The 19,476-nt window shown below is 38.0% G+C and overlaps 1 protein-coding gene across 1 annotated transcript; it reads left to right on the top strand.

Annotated features, from left to right (window-relative positions):
- Positions 1-744: 744 nt before the first annotated feature.
- LOC138321376 (WAS/WASL-interacting protein family member 1-like) lies at positions 745-19,132 on the top strand. Its single transcript, XM_069265025.1, has 4 exons — positions 745-1,078; positions 10,460-10,927; positions 15,220-15,339; positions 15,952-19,132. The coding sequence occupies exons 1-4, from the start codon at positions 994-996 to the stop codon at positions 15,993-15,995; spliced, it is 717 nt and encodes a 238-aa protein (XP_069121126.1). The 5' UTR covers positions 745-993; the 3' UTR covers positions 15,996-19,132.
- Positions 19,133-19,476: the final 344 nt, after the last annotated feature.

The following is a 19,476-nucleotide window of genomic DNA, read 5'->3' as shown; positions in this document are numbered from 1 at the left end:
TCTCGGGGAGACCTTTGAATCTTGGAGAAACAGCTTTACGATCGATATCAAATGCAATAACTAAACAGGATTAAATATGTGTCTGCAATTCTGAACCTAAATAATGTATTATTAATTATTTTCTGCGTACGCCGTGGAAGCGTAGGGGAGTTTATAAATAATATAGACACGTGGTTTTCGAGGATGCTCATTTACGCCAAATTTTTATTTGCAAATAGATGAACACGTCTTGGTTACGATAAAATAATATTTATATACATATAATCTAACCAAGTTCGAACACTATCCTATGCTTTGGCCTATAGTTCTAGTGTAACCTGTCAAAACCGGACCGTATCAAATACGGACCCCTGTGAATTCCGGATTTAATTTATAGTAACAAAACCTAAAGAATCCAGAAAATTGTCTATACCGGCCAAATGGACAGATTATGCTTTATACGTTATATCTCTGCCTTTCAATTGAGTAATTTGATTTGCATGTATTTGTGTTTTATTAATACAAATGTTTATGTCATTTTTCACTCAACTGAAAACGCCTTCAGAATTAAAGACAAAGGTCGATTTTTTTTCTAAAAAAAAATTGAATTTTTCATTACTTTATAAACTGTTAAGATGTTGTTACAGCTAATTACATTTAAATACCCACTCCTTTTTTTCAGCGTAAGGTCCACTTACAGGTAAATGTTTAAGATAAGATATGTACGGTATACTTTATCACTTGTGTAAGTGTACTTTAGGTGGGAAGGAATCTGATGTACCGAGACATTTATCTAATCGGAGACCATACCCTATATACCCGGAATAGATATTTACCAAGAAAGAGGATAATTCATTGGATCACAACTGTATCACCGTTAATACACAGTCCACACAGCACACATATGTGTGTGTGTCACGGTTCAGAAACACACACAATGACTATCAAGTATACTTAAATCTTATACATTAAACTTCCTGGTCGGGGATTCCAGTTATAGTTCCAGATGTATTTATGTGTCATGGTGGATTTACGCAAACATCTTCTGTTCGTAACTCTCGCTTACGGAATAACACATTTCTAAATACTCGAGGATCAGGTATGTTACGATTTACTATGTTAATAACTTTTATTTATTTTAGTTCACTCAAAATTACATAATACCGTGGTGTATGTTTACATTATGTACGCCACTTGACACTACCGTCTCCGGACGTACTCAGTCTGACGATCCACTTGGTGTATGCCTGCATTATATTCAAGTAAAATATGTATTCGTAAAGATGTCTTTATCTCAAAATAATTTCAAAATTACACCTTTAAAAGCATACTTGATTCTATTTATTTGGCCGTTATATTATATATCTATATATAATTAATGTGCATCGCCATATAAAAGTTAGGACATGCTTCTGAGAGGGGGTAAGTAAGATATATACAGGAGAGGACGTATCCAGGGAGGGGTAGAGGGGGCTTTGATTGGATATGTAAGGGGAGGGGGTATAGTTGGCTAGGATAGAACGTGTAGGAAGGGGTAGAGGATGCTGGGGTAGGGCATGTGTGGGGAGTGATAGACGGGGCTATGATATGACTTGTGGGGAGGAGTGGAGGAGCTTGGGTATGGCATGGGAGGGGTAGAGGGGCTAGGGTGGAACATGTGTGGGGGAGGGATAGAGGGGGCTAGGAGAGGGAATAGAGGAGGGATAGAGGGGCTAGGGTAGGATGTGTGGGGGGGAGGGGGTAGGGGGGACTAGGGTAGGATGTGTGGGGAGGGTAGAGGGGACTAGGGTAGATGTGTGGGGGAAGGGTAGAGGGGACTAGGGTAGTATGTGTGGGGGGAAGGGTAGAGGGGACTAGGGTAGGAACATGTGTGTGGGGAGGGTAGGGACTAGGGTATGGATGGGGGGAGGGGTAGAGGGGACTAGGTAGGATGTGGGGGGAAGGGGTAGAGGGGACTAGGGTAGGATGTGTGGGGAGGGGTAGGGGGGACTAGGGTAGGATGTGTGGGGAGGGGTAGAGGGGACTAGGGTAGGATGTGTGGGGGAGGGGTAGAGGGGACTAGGGTAGGATGTGTGGGGAGGGTAGAGGGGACTAGGGTAGGATGTGTGGGGGAGGGTAGAGGGGACTAGGGTAGAAGTGTGGGGGAGGGATAGAGGGGCTAGGAGAGGGATAGAGGAGGGTAGAGGGGCTAGGGTAGGATGTGTGGGGGAGGGGTAGAGGGGACTAGGGTAGGATGTGTGGGGAGGGGTAGAGGGGCTAGGGAGGATGTGTGGGGGAGGGATAGAGGGGGGGTAGGAGAGGGATAGAGGGGGATAGAGGGGCTAGGGTAGGATGTGTGGGGAGGGGTAGGGGGACTAGGGTAGGATGTGTGGGAGAGGGTAGAGGGGACTAGGGTAGGATGTGTGGGGGAAGGGTAGAGGGGACTAGGGTAGGATGTGTGGGGGAGGGGTAGAGGGGACTAGGGTAGAACATGTGTGGGGGAGGGATAGAGGGGGCTAGGAGAGGGATAGAGGAGGGATAGGGGGACTAGGGTAGGATGTGTGGGGAAGGGGTAGAGGGGACTAGGTTAGGATGAGTGGGGAGGGTAGAGGGGACTAGGGTAGGATGGTGGACTAGGGTAGGGGGACTATGGTAGGATGAGTGGGGAGGGGGTAGAGGGGACTAGGTGTAGGATGAGGGGGGATAGGGGGATGTAGGGGGGACTAGAGGGGACTAGGTTAGGATGTGTGGGGGAGGGGTAGAGGGGACTAGGTAGGATGTGTGGGGGAAGGGGTAGGGGGGACTAGGGTAGGATGTGTGGGGAGGGGTAGAGGGGACTAGAGGTAGGATGTGTGGGGGGTAGAGGGGACTAGAGTAGGAGGGGGGGGGGTAGGGTAGGGTGGGCGTGTGTGAGGAGGGGTAGAGGGAACTTGGGTAGGATGTGTGGGGAGGGGAAGAGCATACCTGGGTAGCATATCTAGGATGGAGAGGGACTAGGAAGACTGTGCTTTTAAGTATAGTTGATGGAAATATATACTGTAGCGATAATTCACAGGAAATACTCCACGATAAAACATGAAGTTCCAGTTTTACTTGTTTACATATCACAATGACAGCCCACACGGCGGAATCATATTACATATTTACTTATTGTGTAAATATGATATATATACACCGGTGTATATTTCGTTATTCTCGTTCAGATCTAGTTCTAGTGCAGACGACAGCTTTAATCTGAGTGGGCGAATAATTGATATCTACATCGTATATAGGCATTTTGTTATGCATTTTATGTTCCATCTTAGAATCATTTTCAAGCCAACATCACAATGTTTCGGTTCTGTTCACAAAGATGAAAATAATATTTTACAATATTCTCTCTTGTTATTCTTGTATCTTGACATAAAAATGTAAAATAAGATGTAAAATAAATTGTATATACTCAGTGTTTACTGTATGGTATATATTAGGCTTTAAACATCCTATCAACATTAACTATAGGGTCATTCAAGAATGACCTCCCTTGAATGCTATGTGTGTTTTGTGTGTGAATGTCTGCATGTCTTGGGAGGCTGCGGTATACTGTACAGTAGGTTTGGTTTCGTTTGATTAGTTTTAACGTCCTAACAGCCAGGGTCATAAGGTTTAGATGACGGAGCAATGCCGGAGTACCTGGAGAAAAATTAGCGGTCAGTACCGATGTAAACTGCCTCACACGGTAGACATGGGGTTGGAACTCGCGACCCAGAGGTGGAGGGCTTGTAGTAATATGTACGTTTTAAGTCAGTGACTTAAAACGATAAGTGACTTAAAACGATAACATTATGAAAAGTCAAAAATTCAAAAATTACCGTTCAAAATGTAGAGTATAACGCTCGTGTCGCCCCGTTATGCTATTTCGGAGACACGAGGTTTATATTAACTTCCGCCATCTGACTTCACGTAGATACAAGGAAATCCGGATAATCTTTACATAGCAAGGGCACAGAATAAATAAATCATTATAAAACAGTTAAGTATCCTTGTCTAATACGGACCCTTGTCTATTCCGACTTAACTATATGCTATTTTGTTGCTAATTTAGAACAATTACAACTTGTATAATCCGAAACATGTTTACAACGGCCAAATATGCTGGTCCTTGTTAACGAGGCTACACGTTCATGGATCATTGACAACTTAAAATCATCTTATATTCACAAAACGTCCACAACTTCACTGAAAATTCGAAAAATTCAAAACTACAAATGAATGCAGTAATCAACAGTTTGGGAAAACAGCAATTAATGCAGTAAGTTGAAACAAACAACAACAAATAATACATAATCCCCAATCGCGCAATACGCCAAATGGCACTGTATTTTTTAAACTTTAAGATCGATGTTTGCAAAAGAATTTTCACAGTTACTCAACAGAAAAGAACGAATAAAAGTAAATGTACGCAACTTAAATGTAGTAATCATCTCATAAAAAGAGAATATTAGCAATATAAACTGCATGTCAACGATTAACCAAACACAGAAGAATGTTCGCAAAAACCAATCAACGAAAAAAAATGTTTGCAAAAAATAAAAGAAAAAATAATAAAAACACACACACACAAAAACAAAGTTATTATACCTAGTATTTAACGTATAACGTATACCTTTTAATACTACAAGTGTGAAGCCATTTTCTTTATCATTTCATTCAATCGTTTTCTGCCATAACATAAAAAAACCATATAATTTCCAGATTTCCTATTACATATACACCACAATACATCCACGTATTGCTTAGATATGAGTCGTTTATACTGTTATTATTTTAATTCAATAGTTTACGTTAAAGAGTTTTGTTTTCACAGCAATATACCTGATGTAAACTATTTGTGACAATTTAAGATAATTTAATGATAATGTTTTTAAGACCATTCGTTATCGCCGTACCTTTTATTTATACACTGCCCCTGTATGCTATCAGTCCGTGTGACATTATAAACCAAACGTAACGATCAGACAGATTATAAATGGTACTACAGCCACAAGGAAGTAATTATCTTGTTTGACAAGGTACGGTTGTTATAAATCTTATTTTATTATCATTATCAATGCAACATGCGCGTGGACGAGTTTTTGCTTGGTCATTTCACGAGAATCATAGTTATAGTTTCCAATAGAATCATAAAAAGACCCTAGAATGTCACGAGGCTGCCATACTATTTCCGTTATTTAAAGTTATAGAAACTCTTTAAAGGAATATGGTGGCTGATTTCTCTCATGTCGCACTGTCGCCTTGGCAACCTCTTCATCCGATGGACGACGTGACAAACAACATTTCCAAGCGCAAAGGTCTGTCAGTCAGATCTTCACATGGCGTTCTATCGCTCTTTATATTAGGGCGTGGTTGCCAATTTGACATGGCCGAAATCAGTCGCTATAGAAAAAAAAATCTTTCAAACATGGCTGTGATGAAAATAAATAGACCAGTAGAGATCAAAATGACGTCTGTCCCTCGATCACAATTACGATTTTCTGCTGCTGATAGTTAGTTGGCGTTTTTTTTTTTTTTGTCCGGGAACTCTGTTTGTCCTTATATTAAAAAAAATTATTGTTGTTCACACGGGGAAAACATGTTTTGCTTTATAGTCAATTGACGGAAGCCGTAGACACATTATTAAGTGGTTTGCATGAAAGTGAAAATCACACTGACTAACCGATTTAAAATAGAATCATGACTCAATGAGAATTTTAACATTTATAGTGTTCTCCGAAAAGATGATTGTCGGCAGTTAAAACTTCATTATATCTATTGATATTTCGTTAATTTTTTCCTGAATATCATATTGAGTTATCTTACATTTTTTACAATAGCTACTAACAAACAAAAAGCTTTGCGTGCACGAGGATCGACTTAAAATATCGATAAATATTTTATAGTTCATGCAATATGTGCCAGTCCAGAGAAAGTCCTTTTAAGCGTTATCAAAACGTAGTTAAGAAGAGAGAAAGAGGTCGTGCGAAAATCAGTTTGAGAAGTTTAGGAAACATGTCAAAAATTTTCTCAATGTAAAACAAACAGGGTTCAGTTTTCCACAAGCGCTTGCACGGTAAAATAATTTTACTACAGGTAAAACGAGTACAGGGAATAAAAATAACCTATAAATTAGTTTTACTTTTGCAAATTATTTTACCAGTAAATGTATATAACTGAAGCTGTACTAGTGCACTCCGATATACTGTCATAGTATGTCGGATGTATATCTAAGTATATATAGGTGAGTGGTCACTTTTCCTACACTTCGATCCGATTACTTGTACTTGTGTCATTTGTATACTGTAAACAAACAAGTCAGGTCGGGATTTGATTTCCTGTAGTGGTGACAGGTTCGTTGAAAAAAGGTGATGTACACATCCTGGTAACATGTACGGCGTGTTACAATGTAAATCTCAAGAAAATGATTAACTGATTAACTACTTAGAAACGGAGATAGTTCTAGAACGTCACAGTCGCCGCTAAACTGATCAAAAGGAGTATTTATTAGAGAAGACTTAGTACTACTTTGTAATTATTTGGATAGTGAGAAGGTTTGCTTATGATTTACAGAAAAATGAGGATTGTTGTGAGGGGGGGGGGGGGGGGGGGCGTGGGTTGCGTTGTAATTGTAATAATAGTAAGGGGGGTCTAAACTATTGGGGGTTCCATGATAGTGGTCGAAGTTATGATTGTGGAACATCCTTACATTCGGAGACAAGATAGAAAAGTATGGTAAAGAATAATAAGCAGAAAAAATGTCTGACTTTGCAGAGCATATTCACTTTTCAACGGCAACGATTTATTGTTGCATAAATATATTAAAACTTGTTTATAGATGTATATTTTGTCTTAGTTCAATGTTTTCTAATTACCAGTTAATAAGTTAGTTACCACTCGTATTTTGGATTTTTAGGTAACCATGGTAATACATATTCTGTGAGATGTCCTATACGTATTTTCTGTATTTCAGACTATGTACTTATCTGTGAGATGTATTATACTCGTTTTCTGTATTTCAGATATGTACTTGTCTGTGAGATGTATTATACTCTTTTGTATTTCAGCTGTATTGTCTGTGATTATATACTCGTTTTCTGTGTTTCAGACTATGTACTTGTCTGTGAGATGTATTATACTCGTTTTCTGTATTTCAGACTATGTACTTGTCTGTGAGATGAATTATACTCGTTTTCTCTATTTCTATATAAATACTCTTTTTCTGTATTTCAGACTATGTACTTGTCTGTGAGATGTATTATACTCGTTTTCGGTATTTCAGACTATGTACTTGTCTGTGAGATGTATTATACTCGTTTTCTGTATTTCAGACTATGTACTTGTCTGTGAGATGTATTATACTCGTTTTTCTGTGTTTCAGACTATGTACTTGTCTGTGAGATGTATTATACTCGTTTTCTGTATTTCAGACTATATAAATACTCTTTTTGTATTTCAGTATGTACTTGTCTGTGAGATGTATTATACTCGTTTTTTGTATTTCAGACTATGTACTTGTCTGTGAGATGTATTATACTCGTTTTCTGTATTTCTAGATATATACTTTCTGTGATTTGTATTATACTCGTTTTCTGTATTTCAGACTATGTACTTATCTGTGAGATGTATTATACTCGTTTTCTGTATTTCAGACTATGTACTTGTCTGTGAGATGTATTATACTCGTTTTCTGTATTTCAGACTATGTATTGTCTGTGAGATGTATTATACTCGTTTTTTGTATTTCAGACTATGTACTTGTCTGTGAGATGTATTATACTCGTTTTCTGTATTTCAGACTATGTATTGTCTGTGAGATGTATTATACTCGTTTTCTGTATTTCAGACTATGTACTTGTCTGTGAGATGTATTATACTCGTTTTCTGTATTTCAGACTATGTACTTATCTGTGAGATGTATTATACTCGTTTTCTGTATTTCAGAGTATGTACTTATCTGTGAGATGTATTATACTCGTTTTCTGTGTTTCAGACTATGTACTTGTCTGTGAGATGTATTATACTCGTTTTCTGTATTTCAGACTATGTACTTGTCTGTGAGATGTATTATACTCGTTTTCTGTATTTCAGACTATGTACTTATCTGTGAGATGTATTATACTCGTTTTCTGTATTTCAGACTATGTACTTGTCTGTGAGATGTATTATACTCGTTTTCTGTGTTTCAGACTATGTACTTGTCTGTGAGATGTATTATACTCGTTTTTTGTATTTCAGACTATGTACTTGTCTGTGAGATGTATTATACTCGTTTTTCTGTATTTCAGACTATGTACTTGTCTGTGAGATGTATTATACTCGTTTTTCTGTATTTCAGACTATGTACTTGTCTGTGAGATGTATTATACTCGTTTTCTGTATTTCAGACTATATGCTTGTCTGTGATGATGTATTATACTCGTTTTCTGTATTTCAGACTATGTACTTGTCTGTGAGATGTATTATACTCGTTTTTCTGTATTTCAGACTATGTACTTGTCTGTGAGATGTATTATACTCGTTTTCTGTATTTCAGACTATGTACTTGTCTGTGAGATGTATTATACTCGTTTTCTGTTTCAGACTATGTACTTTCTGTGACTCGTTTTCTGTATTTCAGACTATGTACTTGTCTGTGAGATGTATTATACTCGTTTTCTGTATTTCAGACTATGTACTTGTCTGTGAGATGTATTATACTCGTTTTCTGTATTTCAGACTATGTACTTGTCTGTGAGATGTATTATACTCGTTTTCTGTATTTCAGACTATGTACTTTGTCTGTGAGATGTATTATACTCGTTTTCTGTATTTCAGACTATGTACTTGTCTGTGAGATGTATTATACTCGTTTTTCTGTATTTCAGACTATGTACTTGTCTGTGAGATGTATTATACTCGTTTTCTGTATTTCAGACTATGTACTTGTCTGTGAGATGTATTATACTCGTTTTCTGTATTTCAGACTATGTACTTGTCTGTGAGATGTATTATACTCGTTTTCTGTATTTCAGACTATGTACTTGTCTGTGAGATGTATTATACTCGTTTTCTGTATTTCAGACTATATGCTTGTCTGTGAGATGTATTATACTCGTTTTCTGTATTTCAGACTATGTACTTGTCTGTGAGATGTATTATACTCGTTTTCTGTATTTCAGACTATGTACTTGTCTGTGAGATGTATTATACTCGTTTTCTGTATTTCAGACTATGTACTTGTCTGTGAGATGTATTATACTCGTTTTCTGTATTTCAGACTATGTACTTGTCTGTGAGATGTATTATACTCGTTTTCTGTATTTCAGACTATGTACTTGTCTGTGAGATGTATTATACTCGTTTTTTGTATTTCAGACTATGTACTTGTCTGTGAGATGTATTATACTCGTTTTCTGTATTTCAGACTATGTACTTGTCTGTGAGATGTATTATACTCGTTTTCTGTATTTCATTATACTCTTTTTCTGTATTTCAGATGTATTATCTCGTTTTCTGTATTTCAGATATTACTTCTGTGAGATGTATTATACTCGTTTTCTGTGTTTCAGACTATGTACTTGTCTGTGAGATGTATTATACTCGTTTTCTGTATTTCAGACTATATGCTTGTCTGTGAGATGTATTATACTCGTTTTCTGTATTTCAGACTATGTACTTGTCTGTGAGATGTATTATACTCGTTTTCTGTATTTCAGACTATGTACTTATCTGTGAGATGTATTATACTCGTTTTCTGTATTTCAGACTATGTACTTGTCTGTGAGATGTATTATACTCGTTTTCTGTGTATTTCAGACTATGTACTTGTCTGTGAGATGTATTATACTCGTTTTCTGTATTTCAGACTATATGCTTGTCTGTGAGGATGTATTATACTCGTTTTCTGTATTTCAGACTATACTGTCTGTGTCTGTTTTGATGTGAATGTATTATACTCGTTTTCTGTATTTCAGACTATGTACTTGTCTGTGAGATGTATTATACTCGTTTTCTGTATTTCAGACTATGTACTTGTCTGTGAGATGTATTATACTCGTTTTCTGTATTTCAGACTATGTACTTGTCTGTGAGATGTATTATACTCGTTTTCTGTATTTCAGACTATGTACTTGTCTGTGAGATGTATTATACTCGTTTTCGTCTGTATTTCTGTGAGACTATTATACTCGTTTGTATTTCAGACTATGTATTTATACTCGTTTTCTGTATTTCAGACTATGTACTTATCTGTGAGATGTATTATACTCGTTTTCTGTGTTTCAGACTATGCACTTGTCTATGAGATGTATTATACTCGTTTTCTGTGTTTCAGACTATGTACTTGTCTGTGAGATGTATTATACTCGTTTTCTGTATTTCAGACTATATACTTGTCTGTGAGATGAATTATACTCGTTTTCTCTATTTCTATATAAATACTCTTTTTCTGTATTTCAGACTATGTACTTATCTGTGATATGTATTATACTCGTTTTCTGTGTTTCAGACTATGTACTTGTGTATGAGATGCCTAGTTCCTGTATGATGTCCACCAGTAATGTGCCGCCGCCCCTCCCGGCCCGATCAAAGAACCTACCACCACTAAATAGGGGTGGGCAGATCGCACGTACCGCGTCCGCCTTAGGAAGGCCTCTCCCAGCTCCACCAAAGGATGCTTCCGCAAAGAACAATACGCAAACTCTACCCAGTAGAAATAAGAAGTCGCCTGTTACGAACTATGAGAACCATGAAATTGGGATGACTAAAATTAGGTCATCACCTGCACAGCTAAATAAAATGACTCCCGAGACACCACCTGCACTTCCGCCGGGACGCCCACCAAAACGTCACACTGTTTCTTGTTCAGAGTCACCAAATAGTCCTCCTCCCCATTTCATGGATGCTTTAGATGTACCGCCTGCCTTACCGAGCCGGGGTTCACGGAAATCGTCGATCTCGTCTTCGAACGGAACACGTGAGTATTGTAGTCTTTAAGGTACAAACAAGAAACTGTTTTATGTGCGTCTGTTTGGTAGTTGTCTCTCCAAAGTTCCCACAGTCTGGTATATTCATGTCTCCACAAAGTTCCCACAGTCTGGTATATTCATGTCTCCCCAAAGTTCCCACAGTCTGGTATATTCATGTCTCCCCAAAGTTCCCACAATCTGGAATATTTATGTCTCCCCAAAGTTCCCACAGTCTGGTATATTTATGTCTCCCAAAAGTTCCCACAGTCTGGAATATGCATGTCTCCCCAAAGTTCCCACAGTCTGGTATATTCATGTCTCCACAAAGTTCCCACAGTCTGGAATATTCATGTCTCCCCAAAGTTCCCACAGTCTGGTATATTCATGTCTCACCAAAGTTCCCACAGTCTGGAATATTCATGTCTCCCCAAAGTTTCCCACAGTCTGGTATATTTATGTCTCCCCAAGTTCCCACAGCTGGAATATTCATGTCTCCCCACAGTTTCCCACACTGGTATATTCAGTCTCCCAATGTCTCCCACAGTTGGTATATTCATGTCTCCCAAAGTTCCCACAGTCTGGTATATTTATGTCTCCCCAAAGTTCCCACAGTCTGGTATATTTATGTCTCCCCAAAGTTCCCACAGCCTAGCATATTCACGTCTCTACAAACTTACCACAGCCTGGTATATTCACGTCTCCCCAAAGTTCCCCAAAGTTCACGCAGTTTGGTATATTCATGTCTTTCCAAAGTTCCAACAATCTGGATTATTCATGTGTCTCCAAAGTTTCCAAAGCCTGGTATATTCACGTGTCTCCAAAGTTCCAAAAGTCTAATATATTCACGTCTCCCCACAGTTCTCATACTCTAGTATATTCATGTCTCCCCAAAGTTCCCACAGCCTGGTATATTCACGTCTCTACAAAGTTCCCACAGCCTGGTATATTCACATCTCTCCAAAGTTCCCACAGCCTGGTATATTCACGTCTCTACAAAGTTCCCACAGCCTGGTATATTCACGTCTCTACAAAGTTCCCACAGCCTGGTATATTCACGTCTCTACAAAGTTCCCACAGTCTGGTATATTCACGTCTCTACAAACTCCCCACAGCCTGGTATATTCACGTCTCTACCAAGTTCCACAGCCTGGTATATTCACGTCTCTACAAAGTTCCCACAGTCTGGTATATTCACGTCTCTACAAAGTTCCCACAGCCTGGTATATTCACGTCTTTCCAAAGTTCCACAGTCTGGTATATTCACGTCTCTCAAAGTTCCCACAGTCCTGGTATATTCACGTCTCCCCAAAGTTCCCACAGTCTGGTATATTCACGTCTCTCCAAAGTTCCACAGCCTGGTATATTCACGTCTCTACAAAGTTCCAAATCAGTCTCTCAATCCAAGGTATATTCACGTCTTCCAAGTTCCCTACAGTTCTGGTATATTCACGTCTCTCCAAAGTTCCCACAGTCCTGGTATATTCACGTCTCTCCAAAGTTCCCACAGTCTGGTATATTCACGTCTCTCAAAGGTTCCAACAGTCTGGTATATTCACGTCTCTCCAAAGTTCCACAGTCTGGTATATTCACGTCTCTCCAAAGTTCCCACAGCCTGGTATATTCACGTCTCTCCAAAGTTCCCACAGTCTGGTATATTCACGTCTCTCCAAAGTTCCCACAGCTGGTATATTCACGTCTCTCCAAAGTTCCCACAGTCTGGTATATTCACGTCTCTCCAAAGTTCCACAGTCTGGTATATTCACGTCTCTCAAAGTTCCACAGCTGGTATATTCACGTCTCTACAAAGTTCCCACAGTCTGGTATATTCACGTCTCTCCAAAGTTCCCACAGTCTGGTATATTCACGTCTCTCCAAAGTTCCCACAGTCTGGTATATTCACGTCTCTCCAAAGTTCCCACAGTCTGGTATATTCACGTCTCTCCAAAGTTCCCACAGCCTGGTATATTCACGTCTCTCCAAAGTTCCCACAGCCTGGTATATTCACGTCTCTCAAAGTTCCACAGTCTGGTATATTCACGTCTTCCAAAGTTCCCACAGTCTGGTTATATTCACGTCTCCAAAGTTCCCACAGCTGGTATATTCACGTCTCTCCAAAGTTCCCACAGTCTGGTATATTCACGTCTCTCCAAAGTTCCAACAGTCTGGTATATTCACGTCTCTCCAAAGTTCCCACAGTCTGGTATATTCACGTCTCCAAAGTTCCCACAGTCTGGTATATTCACGTCTCTCCAAAGTTCCCACAGTCTGGTATATTCACGTCTCTCCAAAGTTCCACAGTCTGGTATATTCACGTCTCTCCAAAGTTCCCACAGCTGGTATATTCACGTCTCTCCAAAGTTCCCACAGTCTGGTATATTCACGTCTCTCCAAAGTTCCCACAGCCTGGTATATTCACGTCTCTCCAAAGTTCCCACAGTCTGGTATATTCACGTCTCTCCAAAGTTCCCACAGTCTGGTATATTCACGTCTCTCCAAAGTTCCCACAGTCTGGTATATTCACGTCTCTCCAAAGTTCCCACAGTCTGGTATATTCACGTCTCCCCAAAGTTCCCACAGTCTGGTATATTCACGTCTCTCCAAAGTACCCACAGCCTGGTATATTCACGTCTCTCCAAAGTTCCCACAGTTCTGGTATATTCACGTCTGCCCAAAGTTCCCACAGTCTGGTATATTCACGTCTCTCCAAAGTTCCCACAGTCTGGTATATTCACGTCTCTGTCCAAAGTTCCCACATTGGTATTTCACGTCTGGTCCCGTCTGGTATATTCACGTCTCTCCAAAGTTCCCCAGTCTGGTATATTCACGTCTCTCCAAAGTTCCCACAGCCTGGTATATTCACGTCTCTCCAAAGTTCCCACAGTCTGGTATATTCGCGTCTTCCAAAGTTCCCACAGTCTGGTATATTCACGTCTCCAAAGTTCCCACAGCCTGGTATATTCACGTCTCTACAAAGTTCCCACAGTCTGGTATATTCACGTCTCTACAAAGTTCCCACAGTCTGGTATATTCACGTCTCTCCAAAGTTCCCACAGTCTGGTATATTCACTCTCTCCAAAGTTCCCACAGTCTGGTATATTCACGTCTCTCCAAAGTTCCCACAGCCTGGTATATTCACGTCTCTACCAAGTGCCCACAGCCTGGTATATACACGTCTCTACAAAGTTCCCACAGCCTGGTATATTCACGTCTCTACAAAGTTCCCACAGTCTGGTATATTCACATCTCTCCAAAGTACCCACAGTCTGGTATATTCACATCTCTACAAAGTACCCACAGTCTGGTATAAACACATCTCTCCAAAGTTCCCACAGCCTGGTATATTCACGTCTCTCCAAAGTACCCATAGTCTGATGTATTCACGTCTCTCCAAAGTTCCCACAGCTTGGTACAAACTGAATGGTATCTGTGTCTCTCCTAGGTATGTAACTCACTTTGGAGTACAGGTGTGCTATGTACAGTATTGCTATGTTTTTGTTCTCCTTAACGGATTCAACACCCTTCTGGAGTGAGTACGATGTTTGAACAGAGCAGATCAACGTTCTACTTCACTATTAGATAAGGACATTTGACCTGATCTTGAAGTGTGTACCAGGGCGCTGCATATCCGATTACTTTCACAATGGTGAACTTAAACTTGAATACACGAATAGGGTGACCGTATAGTTTTTTGTCTTGGCCAAAATAGGAGTTAGTGAATAAACAATGTCTTCTTGTGTGAAATTGAAGATGTGAAAGTCATTTTTTTTCATCAGAATTTGATTTACCATCAAATGTATATCATTTATAAAAGTAGATGCGTACGCCCTCGGAAAATAACATACCTTGTGTAAACAAATCGCCATGTCTCCCAGCAACCAATAAATGCATAATGCCACTCAGAAAAACATTTTTCTGAAATAAAAGTTACAAACTCAAATATTCTGGTGCATAGAAGTGTCCGTGAATATTTACACCACCGTTTTAAAAAGACATGGTTACCCACGTCTTATTGTTACAGTCAAACCTGTCTTAGTGACAACCCCTGTATAGAGACCACCTGCTTAATAAGACCACTTTTCTAGCGTCCCAAATGTTGAATATCAACACAAATAAACCTGTGTATACAGATGACCTGGCTTTATTAAAGACCATTTTTGCTCTGTTCCTTGGATGGGATTTATTGACAGGTTTGACTTTTAAAGTCTTGTAAATAAATTGAAGAGTACAAAAGTGTTGTTACTGCTGTTGTACAGCGTCAATCCTTGTTTTACTACCATGACATTGGTACCATCTTTTACAGCTTCCGGTGATCTGGAGTCAAGATTTCCATTCCACGACCCTAGTGACTTCCCACCCCCAGAGCCATTTGTAGGCGACACCAAATCGTATGCTAGTAAAAAGGTCAAAGGTCAACACAGAAGTAAGTGTTTTGTTTTCATCAAAACGAAATTATATCAAATATATTTCCTGGTTATTGCAAACAGAGATAATTCCACTATTTGTCTCCTTTCCGTTACATTACAAATTTATATAACAGAATGGAGGGATTGATAGGATCGAACTCGCGACCTCTGAACTTATAGTCTGACCCAGGCGTTAGGCTCTATAGACATTTTTTCACTACATCATGTAATACTGTGTCAAGTATATATATATATACGTCTAGACACAGTATTATATATATATATATATATATATATATATATATATATATATATAGAGAGAGAGAGAGAGAGAGAGAGAGAGAGAGAGAGAGAGAGAGAGAGAGTCTATAGAGCCAAACGCCTGTGGTCTGACGCTCAACCGATCGACCCAAATATTTGCGGCTAGGATTGCATACATATTTTTTCCAAATTATAGTCGATTCTCAATAGCTCGAACTCATGTGGTTCAAAGACATGTATAATTCGTAGTATATCATTTATCCAGGTAATCTGTACTCGAATACTCGGATAACTCGAAACCTTACTATGATCCCAGCCTCTTCGTGTTAACGAGGTTTTATCGCAACAATCATTTGATATCATTCCAGGTTCTGGAAGAAGACGAAGAACTCCGGATCTTCCTCCATTATAGCCATTCACGGATCTAATCATATATGTATTTTTGACTTAAATCGACTGTAATTACAATTAAAGATGACCGTTACTCAACGTTTGGTGCGTCTATTGGATGGATTCAAATTTACGGTGAAATATGGACTTTGGCCTATTTCCTTAATCAGCAGTGTAGAGTGTGTAAATAATAACGTGATTTTGCTCTCTATGAGGTTGCATTTTGAGAAGTACAATCAGCTAAAGCTAGGTCTCTTACCTACATGCCTACATGTGTTGTTTGTAGTTCAGTGGACAGTAGGCGGGAATTCCCCATTGAATTGGCACCCAGTCATGACCATTGGGTCCGGAATAGCTATTTTTTATCGTACGCCAAAACACAGGCGTCTGCTTCTGGTTTTGGAAATAAATAAATAATAGCCTAACCTACTATATGAATATTAAAGATGCTCCACCGCTGACAGAGCATAAATGATATTCATCATTTGAACAATAATTGGTGTATTATCGTGTTTATATATATGTCTAATTAACACAAAAAATAATATAAATTACTTTATTTTGCCGTTGGTGCATGCGCAATCAGTACTTCATTCCATATAGGATATAGTGCAACGGAATTTTTTCGGGATGCAATTAATTATTTTTCATATTTTTAACTTGAAGTAAAATTAGAAGCTCAAACTTTTCAATGTTGGTAATGGTGTAAGTAAGTTACTTTTGTAACTGAAGAAAAATACTAAATCGTCTTCTCCTGTTTTTGATAGTGAAAAAATATCATTTGTCGGCGGTGGAGCATCTTTAATATATAGTAGGGGTAGGCTATAATATATTTTCCACGACCAGAAGCAGGCCCCTGTGGTCAAAGGCATTAGATATATTTTAATGTCCGTTGCATTGTCACTATAGATGGGAATAACAAAGCCATGTGTTATTAATTTTCGATATTAATAGGCAAGGTGATTGGTTGGCGTGCGCACCAAGCAAACGTGTACATACCCTTCTGTAAATACACTTTAACGCAGAAAATGATGAACATTCCTTTATTTATATATATGTACCCTAGATGATGATGATATTTGCAGCTGATGTTCTTTTCCATCCAAGTTTCGTGGGTGTCCGCTGAATCAAGATTTTGCATATTTTTTAATGAATCATTTTCAATGTTTAGTTCTGAACGGAGAGGAAAACGTCTTCAAACTTATCTGCATAACCAGGAAACAGCGGTCTGGCCATGTAGTCCCGCGCAGTACGGCATCTTCACTGTGGATTATGAAATTGTGTGTATGGCAGTATGTGTGTAAATTTATTTTTTATTGGAAAATTTGCCAATACCAAACCGAAAACAATGATATATTGTGGTTATGATATTGTTTTAATACACATGATATTTGCGAACTAAATTAATGTATGATTATGAACTATTATGTATTATAAAGATTAGCCAATGCAAAACAAAAACAATAATGTATTGTTTTATTGATATTGTAAAACACGTGATATTTGCCGAACTAAACTTTAAAATGTATAATTGTGCGAACTATTATGGTGTTTTTTTACTGAACGTACTTACCTTGTGCAATGAAAAACATAGAAATCTGGAGTGAAGAGGCAGAAACGACAAAAGCAATGAAATATTATATACATAGGATTACGTAACCATTTGTATGTTGTTATGTCCGCCATCAAATCATGTCAGTTTGGATAGAGCAAAGATCAACAAGCGGTCCTAGTACAAATATTGGTTCATTTGAGTCATTTGTCATAATAACTTGAATGATTTATTTGGACGGACGGAAATGATTATTGCACACCGGAATTACACCCTTCTTCTCCTTCCTGTATTACATCTTGTGCTTTTCTATAAACGGTAATCCCCATTTGATTCTGACATTGGAATGTGTTATGTAAATACCTACTAACAAGAAAATAAAAGAAATACTTGGGTTTCATAGTCATACGATGTTTAGGGTAAAATGATCATGCATGTTGATTTTATTGTTAAGATTTTTTTCCCAATTGGCTTTATGAATCCAAAACTATTTATTAAGCAGTGATTATCTTAATGTATTAATTTGCTATGCAAGATGTTTCAGCAGTCATATCAGAAATGCAGATATCGGTTATCTCTGCTTTTGTGTGCATATCATGTCCTTTCGTCTTATGCACTTCAAACTACATGTAATACGCAAATGTACATGATTTTTTTGTGTGATAATGTAAATGTACATACATATGTATTAAGAAATTTCAAAATTACAAGCGTTTGTTTGTGAAGGTTTGTGATTTGAAGATTCTCTCCAAGGTCAAAGGGCTCTGGAAAATTGAATGAATTTATGAACCTATCCTAGCAATCTCAAAATAAAAGGAAATCATACAAAACTACAGGTAATACTCAGAACCCTGCGGTCAAAGAATTTTATATTACCAGTGCTAATTAACTTACAATGAAACTTTCCTTTGATGTTAGAATAGCTAGATTATCAATGTAACATATCCTTGTTCCCTATGCACTTTTTTTCCCTCTCCACTCAGAGATGAGAATATTAAATTTTTTGAGCATTTTCTTTTATTCTTTTTATTTTCTTAAAAATACCGATTCATGCAATATATATACATACATACATACATACAAATGTACATACATACATACATATATATATACACACATACATACATACATACATACATACACACACACCCCCTTACATACCCACACACACACACACACACACACACACACACATACATACATACATACATATTGTACACATTTATTATCTACATCTAAATACTCTATTAACATGTACATGTATGTAACATTTGAACATAAATCACTCATTCATCAAACAACATCTGTAGTATAAATATAATTGATTTGTTTAATTTGTTCACTTAATATTCTCGTTTCATCATAGTGGGTGAACGATTATTATTTTATTTACATATTTTTCAAATATTAATAAGTAAAGAAATAATTACAATTCATCCATCATGGACTTTTTATACATTTATGCACTTTTAATTAGGATACACAACCTACAGTATTATATTCAAGGGGAAGAATTCAACTTGGTAATTTTGATATTTTTGTTTAGTTTTGTGCTTGTTAATGCGTGTACAACAGCTTTGTGTAATAAATCAGAAAACAACACTGAATTCTGTGTTTGTGGTGTGTAGAACAAATTATATTTTTGAAGCAGGTTTTAATTGTACATATTGAATGTCCTCTTGGCACTAGAGGGAATTTCCTTTTGACAGGTCTGAGCACTACCCTCGTCCAGTTTTATTCTTTACATTTTTCTCTGTTAAAACACACAAAACTTCAGACAAAGTTCACTTGTGCTCTTCAAGGTGTAGACGATATTTGCACCTCTTCTTATGCCAGTAATAAATTTAAATTACTCATGGGTACTACGCAGTAAAATGCGTATCAAGGATCCATATTTTTTTCTCCAGAGTTATAGTCAAATGTGATGTCATGGGTCCCTCACGTTTACATC

This window comes from Argopecten irradians, chromosome 4 (genome assembly GCF_041381155.1).
Source record: "Argopecten irradians isolate NY chromosome 4, Ai_NY, whole genome shotgun sequence".
Lineage (NCBI taxonomy): Eukaryota > Metazoa > Mollusca > Bivalvia > Pectinida > Pectinidae > Argopecten > Argopecten irradians.
The sequence above is the reverse complement of the archived record's forward strand: the minus strand, read 5'-3'. Positions and strand labels throughout refer to the sequence as shown.

Coding starts and splice junctions, on each gene's coding strand:
- LOC138321376 (XM_069265025.1), top strand. CDS start 994: ATGTGTCATGGTGGATTTACGCAAACATCTTCTGTTCGTAACTCTCGC. Junction 10,928..15,219: donor CTCGTCTTCGAACGGAACAC/GTGAGTATTGTA, acceptor CATCTTTTACAG/CTTCCGGTGATCTGGAGTCA. Junction 15,340..15,951: donor GGTCAAAGGTCAACACAGAA/GTAAGTGTTTTG, acceptor ATATCATTCCAG/GTTCTGGAAGAAGACGAAGA.